General features: G+C 39.1%; 1 protein-coding gene across 1 annotated transcript; it reads left to right on the plus strand.

Annotated features, from left to right (window-relative positions):
- The first annotated feature begins 778 nt into the window (after positions 1-778).
- Positions 779-13,487, plus strand: lpcat2 (lysophosphatidylcholine acyltransferase 2). Its single transcript, XM_054610484.1, is given in 15 exon segments — positions 779-1,074; positions 1,535-1,677; positions 3,549-3,681; positions 3,683-3,767; positions 4,372-4,484; positions 4,774-4,834; positions 5,654-5,712; positions 6,146-6,180; positions 6,367-6,421; positions 7,352-7,434; positions 7,800-7,925; positions 8,143-8,296; positions 9,626-9,724; positions 10,423-10,564; positions 10,745-13,487. Coding segments are annotated over 15 exon segments (1,578 nt in total). The 5' UTR covers positions 779-963; the 3' UTR covers positions 10,924-13,487.
- Positions 13,488-19,006: the final 5,519 nt, after the last annotated feature.

Below are 19,006 nucleotides of genomic sequence, written 5' to 3' on the forward strand. Positions count from 1 at the left end.
ATAAGTGATAGTATAAGACTGATGCTAAACATCAACTTAAGTTGTGCTATTGTCGCTCCAAACTATGCATGGTATTTTATGATATCATGTTTTTATAAGGAATATAGTAGTAGCCTAGTATAGCTGTAAAATAAATGTAATGTTAGTGGAGTAAAATGTGGACTACTATTTTCCTTTGGTAAAATACAGTGAAGTACAAGTATGGAACAGTAGCATGAAATAAAAGTAGTTAGTATAGTAAAGTAAAAGTAAAGCACCTTAAAGTGGCATTCAGTACAGCAGGACTACTTGAGTAAATAACCTAGTTACTCTCCATGGCTGCTCTGTAATATCTCTCAGGAGAGAGAAGTCATGGCTTTGTTTTTAAGGGGAGAGCACCAAACGAGAATTGTTTATATCACTGCGCCATCGTGTGGACATTCATGAACGCTTGTTAACAAATACATGAATACGTCACATTTATTTATCCCATGAAATCGCTGCTTATTATTATTATTATTATTATTAAAACGTCACACGAAACATATATGCACAGAAATATGATAAAAAAAATATCGGTTTCCTAATCAATATTTGCAGAATGCATGCATGGTCACTGAAAGCACCACATCTAGCTTTTCCTTATAAATGTATTAGAAATATGTTGAAGAAATAACATCCATCCTGCAAACACACGTACAATGAGGGGTTCACGGACAGTAGACATAGATGGTAAAAACCCTTCTGCAGGCTTCACATAAACCTGGAAGTCTGGGACCCCGCTTGGCGACCACGTTTGGAGGTGGAGCTTGGACGCGCTCGTCTTGTTCCGCACTCACCGCTCTGTGGTCGCGTTAACACGTCTGATCGTCCGATACTTAGGGGGAAGTGAGTCATTAGTATGGAGTGAAATGAAATGATCACATAACGGCGTCTCTGGACTCCACCGTTTCCTCTCGTTGTCTCCGCTCACACCGGACCGCAATGCCGCCACAGCGCGTATTCGCCCTGCCGAGGCAACAATCTCTGCTGCTGCCTGCGGTCATCAACCCGTTTATTCAAGACACCAAGCTCACCAAAGCTGCTATAATAAAAGTGAGTATGCCATTCCGGGTGTATTGCTTTTTGTAGAATAGTGTCCTCGCTATTTGCAACATGCACGCACACGCACACACAGATCTGATGTGTGAGATTACGCACGCACACACACGCACGCACACACACACACACACACACACACAGGCTGCTGTGTTACCAGGGCCTATAATCTTCTCCAACGAGGCTTTGACAATCTGCTTGTAAAGCACAAACAATGAGAGCCGTTGTGTGTGATTTCTAGAAGGGCTATCCAGTGATGAGGATTTCACAGACTTGTGTTTGCTCTGAAAAATGTCAACAGCCAGCCTGCAGTTAACCCCTGGCAACAGTATTTCCTTAAATTGTATAGGCCAGCAATTTATGATGTGTGTGTGTGTGTGTGTGTGTGTGTGTGTGTGTGTGTGTGTGTGTGTGTGTGTGTGTGTGTGTGTGTGTGTGTGTGCCCCTCTCCATGCAGTGTGTCCTCCTTGGAATCGTCCTGGTCCCTATTCGCGCCATCCTCATCTCCCTGGTTCTGATGGTGACATGGCCAGTGGCTGTCCTAATAACCCTCAACCATCCTCTGAGAGGAGCAGTGGAACCAATGACAGGCTGGAGACGGTAACTAGGGTGCAGACCACCCATCCCACTGCAGCACAGCTTACCACGGAGCTACCACACACCTCACACCCACCCGATACTTCAGACTCACCAGACTGACATCAAATTTCATATCCTTGTGAATACCAAACCCACTTAATCATGACACAGTTTAAAAATGTAAAAATTGCACAAAGTACAGCTACCTTGCTAACATCATTTAAATACATACATACATTCATAATATTACATTTTTTGGACTTGGTTGCTAAGGTGAATTGGGCTTGGCTTACTGTATGCACAGTTACCCAGGCTATGCTGTTAGAAACACACTAGGACATTGTTTTCCACTTCCTTCTACCAGTGCAGCATCATACAAATGACTGTATGCAAAGCAACTGCATCTACAAACATTATGGCTATAATTCAATTTTTAACCAGATATCACAATCCTTTTTTTGCAGGTGAGCAAAGCTATTCAGTGCATGTAAACATAGCTGTTGTTCAAGGCATATATTGACTTTAAACCCCCCCCCCAAAAAACGGCACTAAAATAACACGTTATTAAAGCAAGAAGAAGCAGGAGCAATGTATTTCCTGGGTTCATAAACTGGACAGGAAAAAACCGCGGCGGCAACATATTCTCAAAATAATAGTTCCTGGCGTGACTTGAAGGATGAGCAGCAGCTTGCATTATCACCGAAACGTGTTGATCATATCCGCACCACAGGCATTCTTTAATCCCAGCTCCCTTCAGTTCTCAGAAAGAGTCAGTGGTATTGGAAGGGTTCAATTAAAGAAACTGAACGAGTGATTTATCTCTTCATTAATAGAAACCATCATCCAGTGGACAGGGTATATCCACACAGTATGAATACAGTATGTGAATATGTTTTTAAGGTACTTCGCTTGTCATAATTCATTGATTGTCAAAATGTCTTGTAGTGGTTGAATTGTAGTATTCTACCTCTGAGTTCCAAACAGGGTGCAGCACTGTTAACTGTTCAGTTGTGCAAATAGTAGCTGCTATATAAGCAGTGAGCAGTTAACAGGAACATTCTTGTGACCTCAGGCAACAGCTTTTTAATGATCATGACCAAACATGGTGTCGGCAGCAGTAACAAGCTTATCTGGCTCAACAGGGTCCGATATTCTCAGGAGGGGTTAAAGTACTAAAGCTTTGGTTTTGCAATAAAGGGACAATATTATTACATTGTCTAATTTCACAATTTGAAGTAGTATTTAATAAATTGACAACCTAAAGCTTCAATTACATTTTTTTTTTACGTGATTGTTTCTGAACAAAACTCCAAATGGCAGCCTGCGTTGCTCTCATTGCTCTTGGACTTTTGCATATTTAAGTAGGCAATTTCTAATCCATAATAACCTGATCAGCTGACAGTATATCAAAGTCGCTGTTGGTGCTTTGTGTTTCAGCGGAAAGCTGTCGACTCTCAAAACTTTTTTGCCTCCCATTAAGCATCCTGCTCCAATTGAGCAGAAAGATGAATGCAGCTTTACATAGTCAGAGGTTTGCATACTCGATACAAATGTTTTAAAAGTTACATATCATAATGTCTCAATCTATACGATGACTTCCTACCCTTTCTCTAGATTATGAGGAAGTAAGTGGTCATTGTAAAACTCAAGAAAAGTACAAAATGGTGTAATCCTTCCTGTTAATGAAACACTTCCGCTCAGTCCATTTGTAAAAGAGCAACACTGACATTTTGCCCCCTGCCACATGACCCTGGAGGTGTTAATAATGAACAAAGAAACAGTTTAACATGGCTGATCCCAGTGTGAAACAAAGCAGTGCAATTTGAGCTACACATGAACGTCTTTCATAATCTCTTAAACTCAGTAATCTAAAACGTTGTGGTCGTTTCCAGGTTCATGTGTCGGAGAGTGATGGGAGCTTTGGGGAGGACCTACTACTTCTGCATGGGCTTCAGAGTGGTGGTCAAGGGCAAGCAAGTCGACAGCAGCGAGGCCCCCATCCTGGCTGTGGCCCCGCACTCCACCTTTTTTTGATGGGATTGTGTGCATTGTTGCGGGCCTGCCCTCCACCGTCTCGCGTGTTGAGAACCTGGCCACACCCATCTTTGGCAGTGAGATACTTATCATTTGCTTTGCGGTTTCATCAGTACAGGAAATGCAGTTTTTGTCTGTTGTGGCTTTCCGGTTCTCTCGACCTTCAGTATGTGTGTGTGAGCATACTTTAAAAATATACAAAAGTGTGAAACATGTTGCTCATATTTTGTATTGACTGCAAACACCTTTTATGTATATTGATCTTAACTACAGCAGGCTTGTAACGTAGGCTTATGAAATGCAAATTTCTTATCTTATACTGCCTTGGATATGGTTACATTTCAAAACTCCAATGACACAGACTCTTATCAGTCAGTTATCATAAGCAACATTAACAAATGTGCTTTGTGAAGTAAGAGTGTGCTGTGGTCTTCATAAATATTATTTTTTCCATCAATTATTTTTAATAGTGTCACCACAGAGCTTGTTTCATTTAATTAACTGTCACATAATAGCAATATCATCATTAAGTTACCATTAACTGAATTAACTCTGGCCAATTCGATGATAATAAAGACATGCAATTAACTAGGGCCTGCCCATTAAAGTAAAAGTAAACAATATGAGTATTTTCCTCTTCTAAGAGTATGCTTTAATGGTTGTGTTTTGCCCCCTCTGTAGGGTTTGTGCGCTGTCTTCAGCCAGTGCTGGTGTCCAGAAAGGACCCAGACTCCAGGAAGAATACGATCCAGGAGATTGAAAGCAGAGCCAAGTCAGGAGGCCGCTGGCCACAGGTCTGTCCCAACACACAAAACAAACCTCCCCAAGCAAAAGTTCCCCTAATATTGATCACAGCTGCAGAGAAAAACTTTTAAACTTGTTAATTTAGAAAACCCAAGAGCCGTAACTTTGAATGTTGGTTTGGTTTCACAGTTTCCTTTGTCAGTGAACCATGTTTTATAATTCTATAAAACATTTCTTTAACAATATCAGACAATAAGCCAAAGCGCATACAATGTTGACTCAAATGCAAGAAACATTTTTTTATAAGCATACATTTAGTAACGATGCTTTGTGCCTCAGGTTCTGATATTTCCGGAGGGAACATGTACAAATCGCTCATGTCTCATCACTTTCAAACAAGGTAAGAAATGAAATATTATTATTATATTCCTTTATTGATCCCCATGGGGGAAATTCGGGTGTTGCAGCAGCTCAACTACACAGAAACAGATAATAAATACACATATTATACAATAAAATAAAAATAGAATAAAATAAAAAATAAGAATACAAATAAAAAAAATGTACAGTATATCCACATGGGGGGGGCTGGTCAGCATGATGACAGACTGTGGTCTCCGCTGTTGTTGTACAGTCTGATGGCAGTGGGCATAAATGAGCGTCTGAAGCGCTCCGTCCTGCTCTTTGGCAGAATCAGCCGATGGCTGAAAGAGCTGCCCAGCTGCCACAGTTCCTCATGGAGAGGGTGAGAGGGATTGTCCAGGATGGCTCCGAGTTTGGCCTTCATCCTCCTCTCACCCACTGACTCCAGACTGTCCAGCTCCAGACCCACCACAGAGCTGGCTTTCCTCACCAGCTTGTTGAGTTTGTTGGCATCTCCAGTCCTGATGCCACCACCCCAGCACGCTACATATGAAAAATATGAATAAAATGTAATGTACAATAAATGTATATGTGCAATGAGGGTGATTATTAGAGAAAAAAACAATTCCTTTTGTTGCTTATGACACATAAAGTATTTTTTTTATATTTTAAAGTTTTAAGAAAAAAAATGTGAATAGTTCATAATATGTCCCCTTTTAAAATAAATCGAATCAACTGAGCGGAATGGTTAAACAATAGGAAGAACACCTGATACTACACTGCTCCATCCATTCATTACATGGTGTGGTTTGTGCATTGACATGTTGTTAACTGATACCCACCCACCCACCTCTAGGTGCTTTTATCCCCGGGGTCCCTGTGCAGCCTGTGATTATGAGATATCCCAACAAACTGGTGAGTGATTGTGATTGTGATACAGCGTTAATATATTTCTCCTCACATATAGAGAGCAAATTTCATAAAGCGGCCACATTATAGTAGTTTGCAAAGAAGATAATTATATTGAGGCAGAGTCAAAGATGTAATTCATCCTGTTGGGTTAATGTACACACAGTGTATTACATTATTGATAATGTATTTATCCATCAAAGCAGAAGTACATGGATTTATCTGTTAGCTGAATCTGCTTATCTTTTCAGTGACATTGTTAGCATCCTTTTAAGTTGTTCGCCATTTCAGTTTTTTATGAATTTAGCTGGCCGAACTGTCCAATATGGAAGTCCCAATGAGAGACTGATAGCAACATTATAAGCTATATCATACAACAATGTGTATACCATTGTATCTTAGTGTTAATGTTTAATGAAGCTTCATGCATGTCTTGCAGGATACAGTGTCTTGGACTTGGCAGGGGTTCAGCTCGTAAGTATGCTTATGCTTCACCTATAGTATGCACTTTTCTGAAAGTGGTGTCTGAGGCTTCTTTTTCTTAGACAATAAACGTGTTTATAAAACGTCAACAGCAACATTACTGTCTTGTACTGCAACAATTATTGGTACTGTGGAATCAGTACCGGTGGCCAACTGTCCTTCTTGTTTTATGTGCAGGAAGACACTACTGCTTCTAACTCTGTGCCAGCCGTACACCACAGTAGAGATAGAGGTAACACGCATTCCCAATATGTTTATCTTACTATTATGGCAAATATACGACAGACTGTGATTGTTCTTTAGATATAAAAACATTTTTTGTAAATTAAAAAGCAAAAATTTCTTCAAATGTGACACAAAGGTTCACTTGGTCTCAAGGATTAAATGAATAGCTTTTGGAAGTCAAAAGTCATGGTCACTGTGACATCACGTTCTTCCCATTCTAGTGAGCGTGATATCTTAGAAATAACTCTGGCAATAACTCAAGAATTCATTATTATGTTTGTTAATTAACTTTACATAAATGTCTCATACGATGAAGTGATGACATTTTAGGAAAGACATGGTTGTAAACGCCATTTTGACTGGTTGGTGGAGGCATTCAACCGCAAGGTGGTAATTTTAGTTACACTATGTTTTATTCAACGTTATTCGTAATTTTTCTCCAAAGTGCAACTTAAGCTTTCAGCTTTACTTCTAGTATCAATGACATTCTCTGCCATTGGGTTTAACTATAAAAAGTTAAGTTTGTAGCCTTAATTTGCCTGAAATGTGCTCAATATGAAATTCAGAGCATTCTCTTAAGATAATACAGTACCAGTCAAAAGTTTGGACTTCTCATTCAACTACTTTGAAGAATCTAAAATATAAAACATATTCTGGTTTGTTGAGCATTTGTTTGTTTACCACATAATTCCATATGTGTTCCTTCATAGTTTGGATGTCTTCAATATTAATATAAAATGTAGAAAAAAAATAAAATAAAGAAAAACCATTGAATGAGAAGATGTGTCCAAACTTTTGACTGGTACTGTATATCAAACTAAGCATGAGATGAGTTACATATATTCAGGGATTTGTTTTCCATGCAAAGGTTTAGGAGTTTACTTACTGCTTGACCTTCCATGTGACATTTTTTGTCTGTTTTTGTCTGTTTTTGCAGTTCCTGCCAACACATATCCCAACAGAGGAGGAGAAGAAAAGCCCTCCTCTGTTTGCTAGCAGAGTGCGAGAAACTATGGCCCAGTAAGTGTTATTTGGTCTGAAATGCACATTCCACTGTGTATTGCTCAAGCACAGTACAACGAAGTGCAATAGAAAAGCAAAAGTATATATGCTTGTACAAGTAATACATACTATGTTAAACACATATGGAGTATATGTAAGTTGATGAGAAAATTAAATAAGTGTTTAGTGATGGTGAATATGCTGTTTAATAGGATTACCATGATTTATATTCAACCAATAATTCTGCTTTCTTACTGACGTTAGAGCTACTACAGTGTACAATGAGTTTGGTTATTGCATTCCTCTGGTCTGTCAGACTGTTGCATCCAGTTCTTTACGGGCATTCAAGCTAACCACTGTATGTTCAAACTGTCTTCTTTTAGGTCTTTGGGGGTTCCAGTGACAGACCACACATACGAAGACTGCCGCCTGATGATCTCGGCTGGTGAGCTAACGCTGCCCATGGAGGCCGGCCTGGTTGAGTTCACCAAAATTAGTCGGAAACTCGGGTAAGAACATCTCACTTAAGTACACTGTGGGCATCGCCAGGCAGGGACATCAACAATTACAAAATTTGGCTCGACAGTATTTTGTTTTTTTTATTGTTAATGTTGTCTATCACACACTTGACAACCTTTATAGCTCAAAATAAATGATGTAAAAATGCAAAGTGTGACAGAGTATGACATACATCACAATCTCCTCATTGTGCACTGCTCCCCTCAGTCTGAAGTGGGACAATGTGAGAAAGGATCTGGAGAGCTTCGCTGCCATGGCGCGCTCTTGTAAAGGGGGACGGATCACCATCGAGGAGTTTGCCGGATTCCTGAAGCTGCCCGTCAACCCGGCCCTCGAGGAGCTGTTTGCATTGTTTGACAGGGTGAGACATGCATATCAAATAGTTAGGTTTTTCTTATAACCAGAGCAACTTTTTCCTGAATAGTACCATTATGAACTAGAGGTTTACTCAGGACAGTGCAGACCTCTGCAAGGTGTGTCTGCAACAACCACTGCTGTATTGTGTGATTGAATGACTACAACCAGAGGAGTAAAGCATTGTCAAACAGACTTTATTCAAACTCAAAAATACGATGTAACGTTAAAAAAAGCAATGGGCCAAAACACAAAGGTAAACTCATCAGGATATCTGCTGGCTTAGCAGCAGTTGAGTGGCAGTGAGGTTCAGCAGTGTGTGCACTGGTAGTTCTGTTAGCTGTTAGCCAAAAAACGTGTGTGAGCCGCATAGCAACGGCAGGGAGTTACTCAGCAGTGTGTGTATTGGTAGTGCCGTTGCAATAACAGAGTGCAAGCTGTTTTTGTCCCACTGTGTCTCTGGCCGCAGTGTAGCACCTTGCGTTCTGCAATGCACTAAGCTGTGATATCACTAGCAGCCCCTACCAGCCAGTGGTGAGCGAGGACTAAGCAGGAAGTCAATAGCAGTGTTAAAAAAAAGTTAAAAAGGGTGTTATGAGAAAGTATGAGTCACTGAGAGGTCCATAACACACACACACACACACACACACACACACACACACACACACACACACACACACACACACACACACACACACACACACACACACTCAAAAACCTCCAACCAGTTTTACTCCTGGCTGAGATAATGACACTGAAAATACTGGATTTCCTTTTGTTGATACACAGCCAGTGTGTTGGAATAAATCTTAGTACAGTCAAACTGGCGCTGACACATACTGCACGAAACTATCCTGCCCTGTAAATATAGTGATTGAAAACATAATGTGCAAACCATCTTAATATTCGAATTACAGAATCAAATACATATTACATCAGTGGATATCATGTGTAGCGTTGAAAGTAACATTGACATCATGGTGTGGGTTCAGGATGTATACAGCCTGACAGAGGAAACTATGATCAAAGTAGTTTGGCCTCCCTCACTGATATTTCTACCAGAGGTTTGAGTGTGAAGCATAAAAACAGCCCTTTTTACATCCGGATCAATGAGTATCCTTTTTCCTCTGAAAATCTATGACTCATCATTTTCCAGTAACAAAGAATAGCGATTTATAGAAATCACTGATGCTATTAAACATATATTACCCCTTAAATTCCCCACCCTCCTTTTAACATTCAAAACTATTGATGCCAGACAAAACTCTGTTTATAATAATCTGTACATTTACAGACTCAAGTATTTTTATTGCTGTCTCTTTGTCTCTTTGTCTAGAACGGAGACGGCACCATAGACTTCAGAGAGTATGTGATCGGCGTGACCATCTTGTGTCGACCAGCTAACACAGAGGATACCCTTCGAATGGCTTTCCAGGTACGACAGAAATATTCCAACATTGCTCTTACTAGGGCCTGAAGAATATGCATTATTGTATTTTAATAAACACTGAATACAAATATACAGAAATGTGTATGGGAGTAACCATCTTTGTCACCCAAGCGAGTACTCCTCAGGACTGCTTTTGCGTGTGAAAACAGTTAAATTCTTCAAGGCAAATAATCACCACTGTATCAGAAATTCTATATATTGATCATGCTGATTGGAAGCTGCAGATATATCTTGGACTGGATTTTATGACATTATCCTAAAGTATATATGATAAGAATACAATAAAATAACATAATGTAAAAGTACTACATCAAAGCTGAACTATCCAGCCCTGCCTGTAGTTGACATTAGAACACAACAGACACTACTGTAGGAAGAACAGAAGCAGCATTCAGAGAGGCTTGGATAATGTTAAGTTAACAATGTCTGTCTGTTGTGGAGAGCATGGAGCCATTTTGCCGGCCATAAAGTAAAATGTGGTTTTGACTAATGGTTTATGTAATGTGAAACGTTTTTTTTCTGACCAATTTAGTTTTAGATTATTTATTTTTTTAGATTTAGCAATTTTTCGTTTTTTCTTACCCGCCTGCCTATTTACAAACATTTAATAACCTGTATTTTTCTTGAACATGCCACAATTTGAAAGTGAAATATATTCTCCATTTCTGTCCTGTCTTATGCAGCTGTTCGATATAGATAAGGATGAGAAAATCACACGAGAGGAATTTACTGCTCTGCTGCGCTCAGCTCTGGGTGTATCCAATATTAACATGGCCAAACTCTTCAAGGAGATTGATGCTGACCGCTCTGGTTTCATCACCTTCAGTGAGTAGACTCCGTCGCTACATTTTGTTCTCCTAAAATCTTTTTGCTATTCCAACAGCATATTATAGAATATGAATATATACAATACATTTAAACAGTATTTTAGCATTATTGTTTGTACTTTGCTTATCCTGAGTTACACTGAATAACATTTTTTTCTCTGTGCCTCTGTTACTTCAGCTGAATTTCACGACTTTGCCATGACCCACCCGGAGTACGCCAAGCTCTTCTCCACCTACCTGGAGCTTCAGAGATACCAAGCTATCCAGGAGGCGAGTCCAGGTGATCTGGAATTAGCCGATCAGACCAGTTCAGCTGAAAAACAGGAAGACAGCACCTCTGACAAAAAAGATGACTGAGACTGAGGATGACTGAGAATTCTCTTCGACTGCTCTGAGTCTGAACACTGTATCCACTGCACAAAAGGAAAAAGCATAAGTGTCATCTGCCTTCTGACTTTGAGCAGATTCAAGTCATTTGCTACATTTGCAGATCCACATTGTAGGTCATGTGCTTGCCTTTTTATAGATAGTATTTAGAGTGCTTCTATTTTCAATTTTAGTGCCTTATACAGATTTCAAAGAACCACTTCCCCAAGTCACTAAACAAGAAATGTCGTATTGCAGACTTTTAAATCCCTAAAGTTTTGTGTGTGGGTGTGTTTTGGTATGTTCATATTAAAAAAATAAATAATAATAATTAAGAGTTAGTCTTAAAATGGAGTTTTGTCAGAAAAATCACATTGGCACTCAGTTTTAAAGGTGCTAAATTCAAAATTCTGAGCAATAACAGCAGCAAACAACCATTCGCTATGTAAAGATATAATAGAGTAATGGCGTCCTGAGCAAAGAATGAAGACACACTTATACTGTAGATGTTGTAATCGGAGTTTCTCTAGCCAGTAGCCAGTTCGCTAGCGGACATGTTAGTGCATGTTAATCCCAGTGTGCTCATACGGCGGTTACGGCTAATAACGCCTTCCTGACCTGCCCCATTGTCGCAAAAGCATAACGCCTACCCGCCGGTTTCACCCCCAGGTTAACACTCTTAGCTCTGTAATCACTGTTGCTGTTGTTTCCACTGTTAGCACTGTTAGCTCCTAGAAGCCGGTTCAGAGGTTGCCATGTTGAGAGCCCTGTGGAGGCAATCCTTCATCATAGACATGCCCTGGATTTCGAATTAAGCGTCCTTTAACATTAGAAGCTCTGCAATCTTTAGAGTTCTAAAGTTAGAGACAGCTTTTTATGATATACTTAAACTGAATTGCCATGTTTTTGACTTAGATAAATCATTTTCTGTATCCTGAGTTAACCCTTGCTTGGACTAAGATGAACGTAGCTTTTGGTACCTTCTCCTTTGTCTTTGTGGTCCTCTGTAAATGAGTAGAAGAAAAATTGCCAAACCAACACCTTTTTAAATATAAGCAAAGAGTCCACGTGCTTCTGTGTTGCAGTTTAATTAGTGTACAGTATGCTTTATTAAGATCTCTCCAATCTGGAAAAGCCACAGATGTTCTGTATTAAAACTATGTCTACAATGAGCATACATGCTGTGCATTACACTTTTTTTCAGTGCTCAGGGACACAGACTGTGTAAGACGGCTGTATAATTAGCCAGAGGTTTGCTTTGCATGTGTATCTATTTGCATTTCTACTGAAGACCGTTGTTGCTGAGACAGCAGCATGTCTATGTAGTTTTTAGTTTACTAAAGCAAATCAACCACAGAAAATAGGGCAATTTGTGAGCAAAAAGGCAACAGTGCTTCTTCACAACAGCATATCCCAGCGGGGTATGCTTTCAGATTAACTAGCGGCACTGTTATTTATCTAGCAAGGCGCATTGCAATTATGTGAATATTTTTTCTTTTTTTGTTAACACTGCAAAGTTTGCTTTTTAAAATAAAACAAAGAGTACAATTTTAATCTTGCCTGCATTTGTATATTTACAACTGAGGGAACTAATGACTTCCATAGGTTTTGTCTTTAATGAAGCATAGGTGCACCAAAGGGGATATGGAAGTATCTCTGGTTCTCTAAACCACCACCAGGTGCCAGTAGTTACCTGCAATAATTCCATTATTGTTTGCTGTATCACTTTGAATTTTACCCCTTGTGACATTTGGGCCTGTATTTTAAGTTAACAATAGAACTATAGAACAATGAGGATAAAGTTAAAATCAGATTTATGGTAAATGTATTGGTGAGGGTAAGAGAATGCATGAGCGTGCAAATGTTGCAATTAATCATAAGGCACTGAAACTGAAGATAATGCATGATATGAATGAGTTCTGTCATCATGTTTATACTTTAAGCAGACAATTTAATTTTAATTTTTTTTTTGTTATTATGACTTTTGTGCTATACTTGCTCAATTTATCTGCATTGTACTTTTTTGGCTTTTTTGTGATCCAATCAGTTTTCATTGTAAGGGAGGAAGAAGACTAAATCATTGACATATGCAGTATTTGTGCTAATGGGACATAAATAAACACGATAAAATGAGCATGTGAGACTTGGAGAGCAATGAAATGTATGTGTTGATTCTTTACCATGTGAAAGTTTCTATGTACCATATGTGCTTTTTCTAGTTTTAAGGTAATTTCTTCCCTCATTAGTGTTCTAGTTATTTCTTAAACCTGGTGTGGTGGGTTCTGACTTATTTTACCTACATTTCAACCTGGATACTGTAATCTCATCGATACCAATGCAATGAAGTTTTTTAATCTATTATTATTCAATTTGTGCATTTTCACTCCATAACAAAGACCAAGTGTATATAAGTAAATAATAATGATATCAAAAAAATCTGTTTACAGGGTGTTGCATCAATATTAATCAATAAATCTCCAGTCGGTGGTGGGGACAGTTATGGTGGAGGTTTTGGTTAAGGAGATAAGTGGGTCTAGTTTTAACAGTTGTTTCATAGATGTTGTATTAACAAGTAAAAATATATTTTACAAAGTTTTGTGTCTTGATTATGCAAATATTTTATTATATGTTATAACTTTACTGATAGCACTAAGAGTCACTTTAAATCACAGTTTGATGCGTTATAAAGGTGATTATAATGCATTGTAAAAAAAAAAATTAGAATGTATTACAACTATGGGAATTTAAATACACTTCCTTGCAAAAACAAATGTCAGTGTGTGACCAGCAATCATAAAGTATAAGGACGCCTAACTTTACAAGTCAATATAAGATGCTTTGTAATGTGTTATGGTTATTGTTATAAAGCATAATTAATATTTATGAGTGCTTATTACTAAAACCATACAGTGATTATAAGCAGATTATTATGCATTATAAATATGTTTATATTGCATCACGGACATTGTAGACATAATAGAGTGTTACCAAATGTGTTAATCCATTTAATAAATTACTCTTCAAAGCCAAACCCATCTAATTTTGCAAATAAAAAGGTTCAGTTTATACAGTTAAATGCTTTATCTGCATCTATATTGATAAAATGGATGTGTTAGTCTTTTGATTTGTGGCTATATTTATTAGGTTAAATAGGCGGCGCATTTTATTTGAGCAGTAACCACCTTTGATGAAACCAGTTTGGTCTGGGTGAAATATGGTATGGATAACTTTTTCCAATCTCATCTACAGTATTCTCTTAATAATTCTGATGTCTGTGTTGATGAGGCGGTAGTTTGAGCACAGAGTAGGATTCTTGATTGGTTTGAGGAGAAGTGCCGAATTCATATGTGGTGGGATGTGGGGCTTTGAAAATTTCTGTTATGCAGGTGGTTTGTTATTTGATATGGCTTGAAGTGCTTTCTCGCAGTCCTCTAGCATAATGACTAGAAGATATCTTCACAAGGTTCTTTATTATCAAAGAATGTGTTTATTGTAGGAGTGCAATCTGGTTGCTATAGAACATTTGAAATGTTATTTTCCTGATTTGTCATTGTGTCTAAAGTAGTTATGGCTTAGCCTGTTAATGGAAAAACTGGGTCTTCTTATTTATGATGTAATAAAGTTGGTCACTGTGAGTTCTTTCTTAAAATAAGATTAGATTGATTAACAGCTAGTAAGCTATTCAGTTCTCCTACTTTCTGCTCAAGTCTGGGTTTTTTCAGTTCCCTCCGTTTTTAGTTTTTATTGGTGGAGTACAGGTTTATTTTTCCTTGGCTGTTTCCCAGAGTAGTATAGGTGAGGTTGTTGGGGAGTGTTTAAGTTTGATGATGTCCACTCTATTAGTGGTATTGAAGTATTGAAGTAATAATCTTTAATGATGATGTGTTGCAACGCCATCTTGTGCATGGTTTAAGGGTGGTTTTATTAATAAAAGTAAAGCGAACGTGGTCAAAAATAATAATGGGATGGATTTTTACTTCTGTGTCCTTGAAATAATCAAGTTGCTAGTAAGGAAGTGATTGCCCAACGGTCTGGGAAATTAAGAGATGTTTGTTTGCAGATAAAGCTACTTGTCTATTCTGTCAGAATTTTTGTTTTCTAAAGTTAGAGAATTTGTGTTATTAAGTAAATAATAATAAAAAAAAGTTATCCATTTGCTTTTTGGTCAGAGCATAATCATTTTTTTACATTATGTTTAGACCATTTTGGCCCAACTGAATGTTCCAGCTCAACTGCTGTCAAAAGAGTAGATCATATGAGAAGGCCATGATGCTAATACAAACACAACACATGCTATTTATAATACAATGAATGTGAATGTGCTCACACGCACACACAAAAAAAAAGCACAGTCTTGCTCCATATGCACAGAGGAGGCTGAAATGAATGATGGAGAGCGGGCCGCTTCATTAAAAGCCCGCTGTTAGACAAACTGTGATTACCAGCTGTTATTTCCAACTTCAATTTGTTTTAACCTTTTCAGACGAACAGAGGCTCATTTAATTTTAATCAAAATTGATGAGATGGCATGGAATCAATTAAGTGACATTGTTGCCGCGCTTACAACAGTGCGGCCCCTTCCCTACCCTCAGCTCCCGCTCTCTTCTTTGCACCCCCCGCCCCCTCCATCCTCCCTCTATCCTCTGCCTGGCTGTTGTATATTGCTGTATCCATTTCAGCCCTGCCTTGGGGGTGATCCTGTCGCAATAGATTGTGGGAGATATGTGTTGGTAATGCAATTTGGTCTCCTCAGGACCCGAGTGAGTAAGCAGCCTCTGTTTGTGGACACAAGCTGGACATGGGCCTCATACGGATGGGGAGGGGAGGGACTCACTGGTCCAGGCTGAAAGGAAAGGTCAGAACCGACAGGCCTCCCAGTTTAACAGATGTGACGCTATTGTGTGCCTCAATCGAACCAGGTAGCCCAGCTTCTTCAGGCCAAATGAGTCTCAGTGTCTACTCCACAAGTTCAGACCAAGTCAGCTATTTATTTCAATTTTGTTTAGGGTATATTACCTATTGCATAGAGTTAATGGGTTCGACTCATAGAGGGTAAATACTGTATGTATACTGTAGGTAAATATGTTAACTTAAACTAATGCTGCAACATCCACTGAGACACTCTTCCTGCACTGTAATATTATTTATCCATGTTGTTTTTCAATTGTGAAAAAAAAATAAAAAATAAAAAATAAACTATGAATACATTCTTTTATTCTCTATATATACAGAATATACAGACGTGGCTTAAGATGCATGTTTTACCTTAATGTCTATGATACAGCAGTCTGATTCATTGGCAGTGCAGTTCAATAGACTTGTTTCTTTTTTAATTTAAAAGCGATTGGGCCTCGCTGGTTCGAAGACATTTTAGGATTGTTACGTAAAGGTAACAAATTATTTTTGCCTAATGCTCCTATAGAATAGACCTTCCTGTTTATAACAACAGGATACCTGGGTGTGTTTATACACTCCTGTGACCCCTCCTTTGTCCCGCATGACGAACATGGATGTATGGCTTCAAACCTTCAGCACATTGTGCATCAACATTACAGGTCAGAGGTTGGTTGCTGGCTTGGACTACTGTGTGAAATTAAATACTGTAAACACGAGATAGGGAGAGGAAAAGCCAAATATAGTTAAAGGTATTTATTATACCTTATATTCCTTTGTTAGGTAATATTTCCAATGCTTAATTAAGTGAAAAATGCAAACCCAAGATGCCTCGTTTGTCATGGCAGTATCAATCCTCCAATGGAAATATTCTAGAAATCTAGTTAATCATTTTATACACTATTCTCTTTAATCCAGCATTGCACACTGGATATGTTGGCAAAATTTCCACATTTGGGATGTAAAAGTTATTTACAATAGATTTCTCAGAATTTGGACAATGCTTGGCAACATGAGAAACTTTTGTAAAGATGGTCCCACTGCTCTGTCCTCATGCAAGGCTTCTGCCCAACTACTCAGTTCAAAGAGTTTGTTGAACTGTGATGAATGTTCGCTTCTATAGGCGCTGCCATGGTGTGGATATCTACACATTTATGTATGTGAGTCATGGGCTTATACACACACTCCCCCCCCCCCACACACACACACACACACACACACACACACACACACACACACACACACACACACACACACACACACACACACACACACACACACACACACACACACACACACACACACACACACACACACACACACACACTCACACTCACACACTCACACATCTTGCAACATCGACTCCTGTAGTTTTGAGCCTGGCAAGCTGTCTCCTTCAGCCCTTCAGGGAGTTCCTCCAAACCTCATTGTTACGACTCCTTATCACACCATATGACACCTTGTTGACTTTCGCTCTCCTATTATTCTCTCAGGAAAATGATTGTTCCTCATTTCCTGTGTGATGGTTTATAGAAGCAGTAAAGGTCCTGGTGAGGGCAAGGTTTGGTGACCCGTATGAAACATTGTCTGGTGACTGCAGCCCAGGTTTGTTTTCTTGCTCAATGTTTGAATGTTTCACATCTTTGCATTTGATTCTTTTCCAGATGTTTTTTTGGACGATGGCCAACAACTTTTCGTGTGTAATATTCGACGGTGGGTGACAGCAAGGTCGTGGAAAAGACATTTGTCTTTTACTTGTCAGTGAGACTTGCCAAATAAGGTGTGCAAGTGTTTATATGTTCCAAACAAACTCCAACTCATCCCTCCAGACTCTGGTAAAAGTGATTGAACATGTTTTTTCTTCGCCTCACAATGTTTCTCTTTTTATTACTAGGAACCAAGTGACAGAAAGTGCAACATGTTACAGTATTTCCGACAACAATATGTCTTACGCAACAATTACATAAGAGAGCATTAGAAACGTCTATAGGGGATTCTATTATGTGTCTCTTATGGGAGATGTAAGTTAAGTCTGGATCTTACTGTGAGACCTGCCAATCAATCACACACATTTTTTCTCTCTTTTTGTCAAGCAAGCTCACAGTACAAGCAGCAATAATGCCAACCCTCCTGCTGTCAAGCCTCCCTTTTTGTGCCCCTAATTACTACCCACTATTCAAACTCAACTTGTATGTGCCCCCTGTTGTGTTCTTCATTCACCAGTTGTTCTGAGATTGAAGGGGCGTGACCTCGTGAAAGATAAAACTCTTTGATATATAGATGAAGGAGACTTGTTATTGTGTTAAGCGTTTCGAAGACAATGGCACAGCATTCTCACTGCTTTCTTTTTTTTGTTTTTTTTGGAGTGTAGGTGTTGGCTGGAGCACAAGATGAGGCTGCTGCTGAGGAACTCTCTTTGCTGACCTGCACCTTCTATATACACCACATTTAACAGATGCCTGCTATGTGCTTCTCGGAATTGTTGCTCTCTGTGACTGGACATCTGACTCACCCTGCTATTTCTTCCAACTGAATGTATACTGCATATAGGGAGTGAAACTTAACATTGCTGAGGTGCTTAAATCTTAGCAGACACTAGTAAAGCCCAGAGAGAGAGAGAGAGAGAGAGAGAGAGAGAGAGAGAGAGAGAGAGAGAGAGAGAGAGAGAGAGAGAGAGAAGCTTAATGTCACTCCTCCTTTTGTGAGGCTGGGAGAGATTTAAACCAGAGAGTTTTAAAGGGTGTGCAAACCAAAACAAACCCCACTCAATGCGAATACCATGTGGTAATAACCTGCTACTTTAAGTCTATGGAATGACGAAACAAGAACACATTTTAACATCCTGGCTCACACAGCACAATGGGCCTTGTTCACAACAGACACTTTTAATAGCCATAGTTGGAACGGCACAGGTGTTACTAATAACTCTAACGTTGGCTCTGTTCTATTCAAGAGTCACAGCGAGAGTCACAGCGGGCAAGCATGCACCATATCAGGAGTCTGATATCAAAGCAGCCAAAAGGAATCCCCCCCCATCAACAGTTTCGTTATTTACACCTGTGCTTTCCCTCAGGTCAAAATGTCTTGCAGGCCTATCCGGAGAGTCAAACATCTTCAGTCATTCTTATTTGTACCATGGAGTTAAGATGCTTTTTATGATGTAGGTCTGACACTTATGGCA

Source organism: Anoplopoma fimbria, chromosome 2 (genome assembly GCF_027596085.1).
Source record: "Anoplopoma fimbria isolate UVic2021 breed Golden Eagle Sablefish chromosome 2, Afim_UVic_2022, whole genome shotgun sequence".
Classification (NCBI taxonomy): domain Eukaryota; kingdom Metazoa; phylum Chordata; class Actinopteri; order Perciformes; family Anoplopomatidae; genus Anoplopoma; species Anoplopoma fimbria.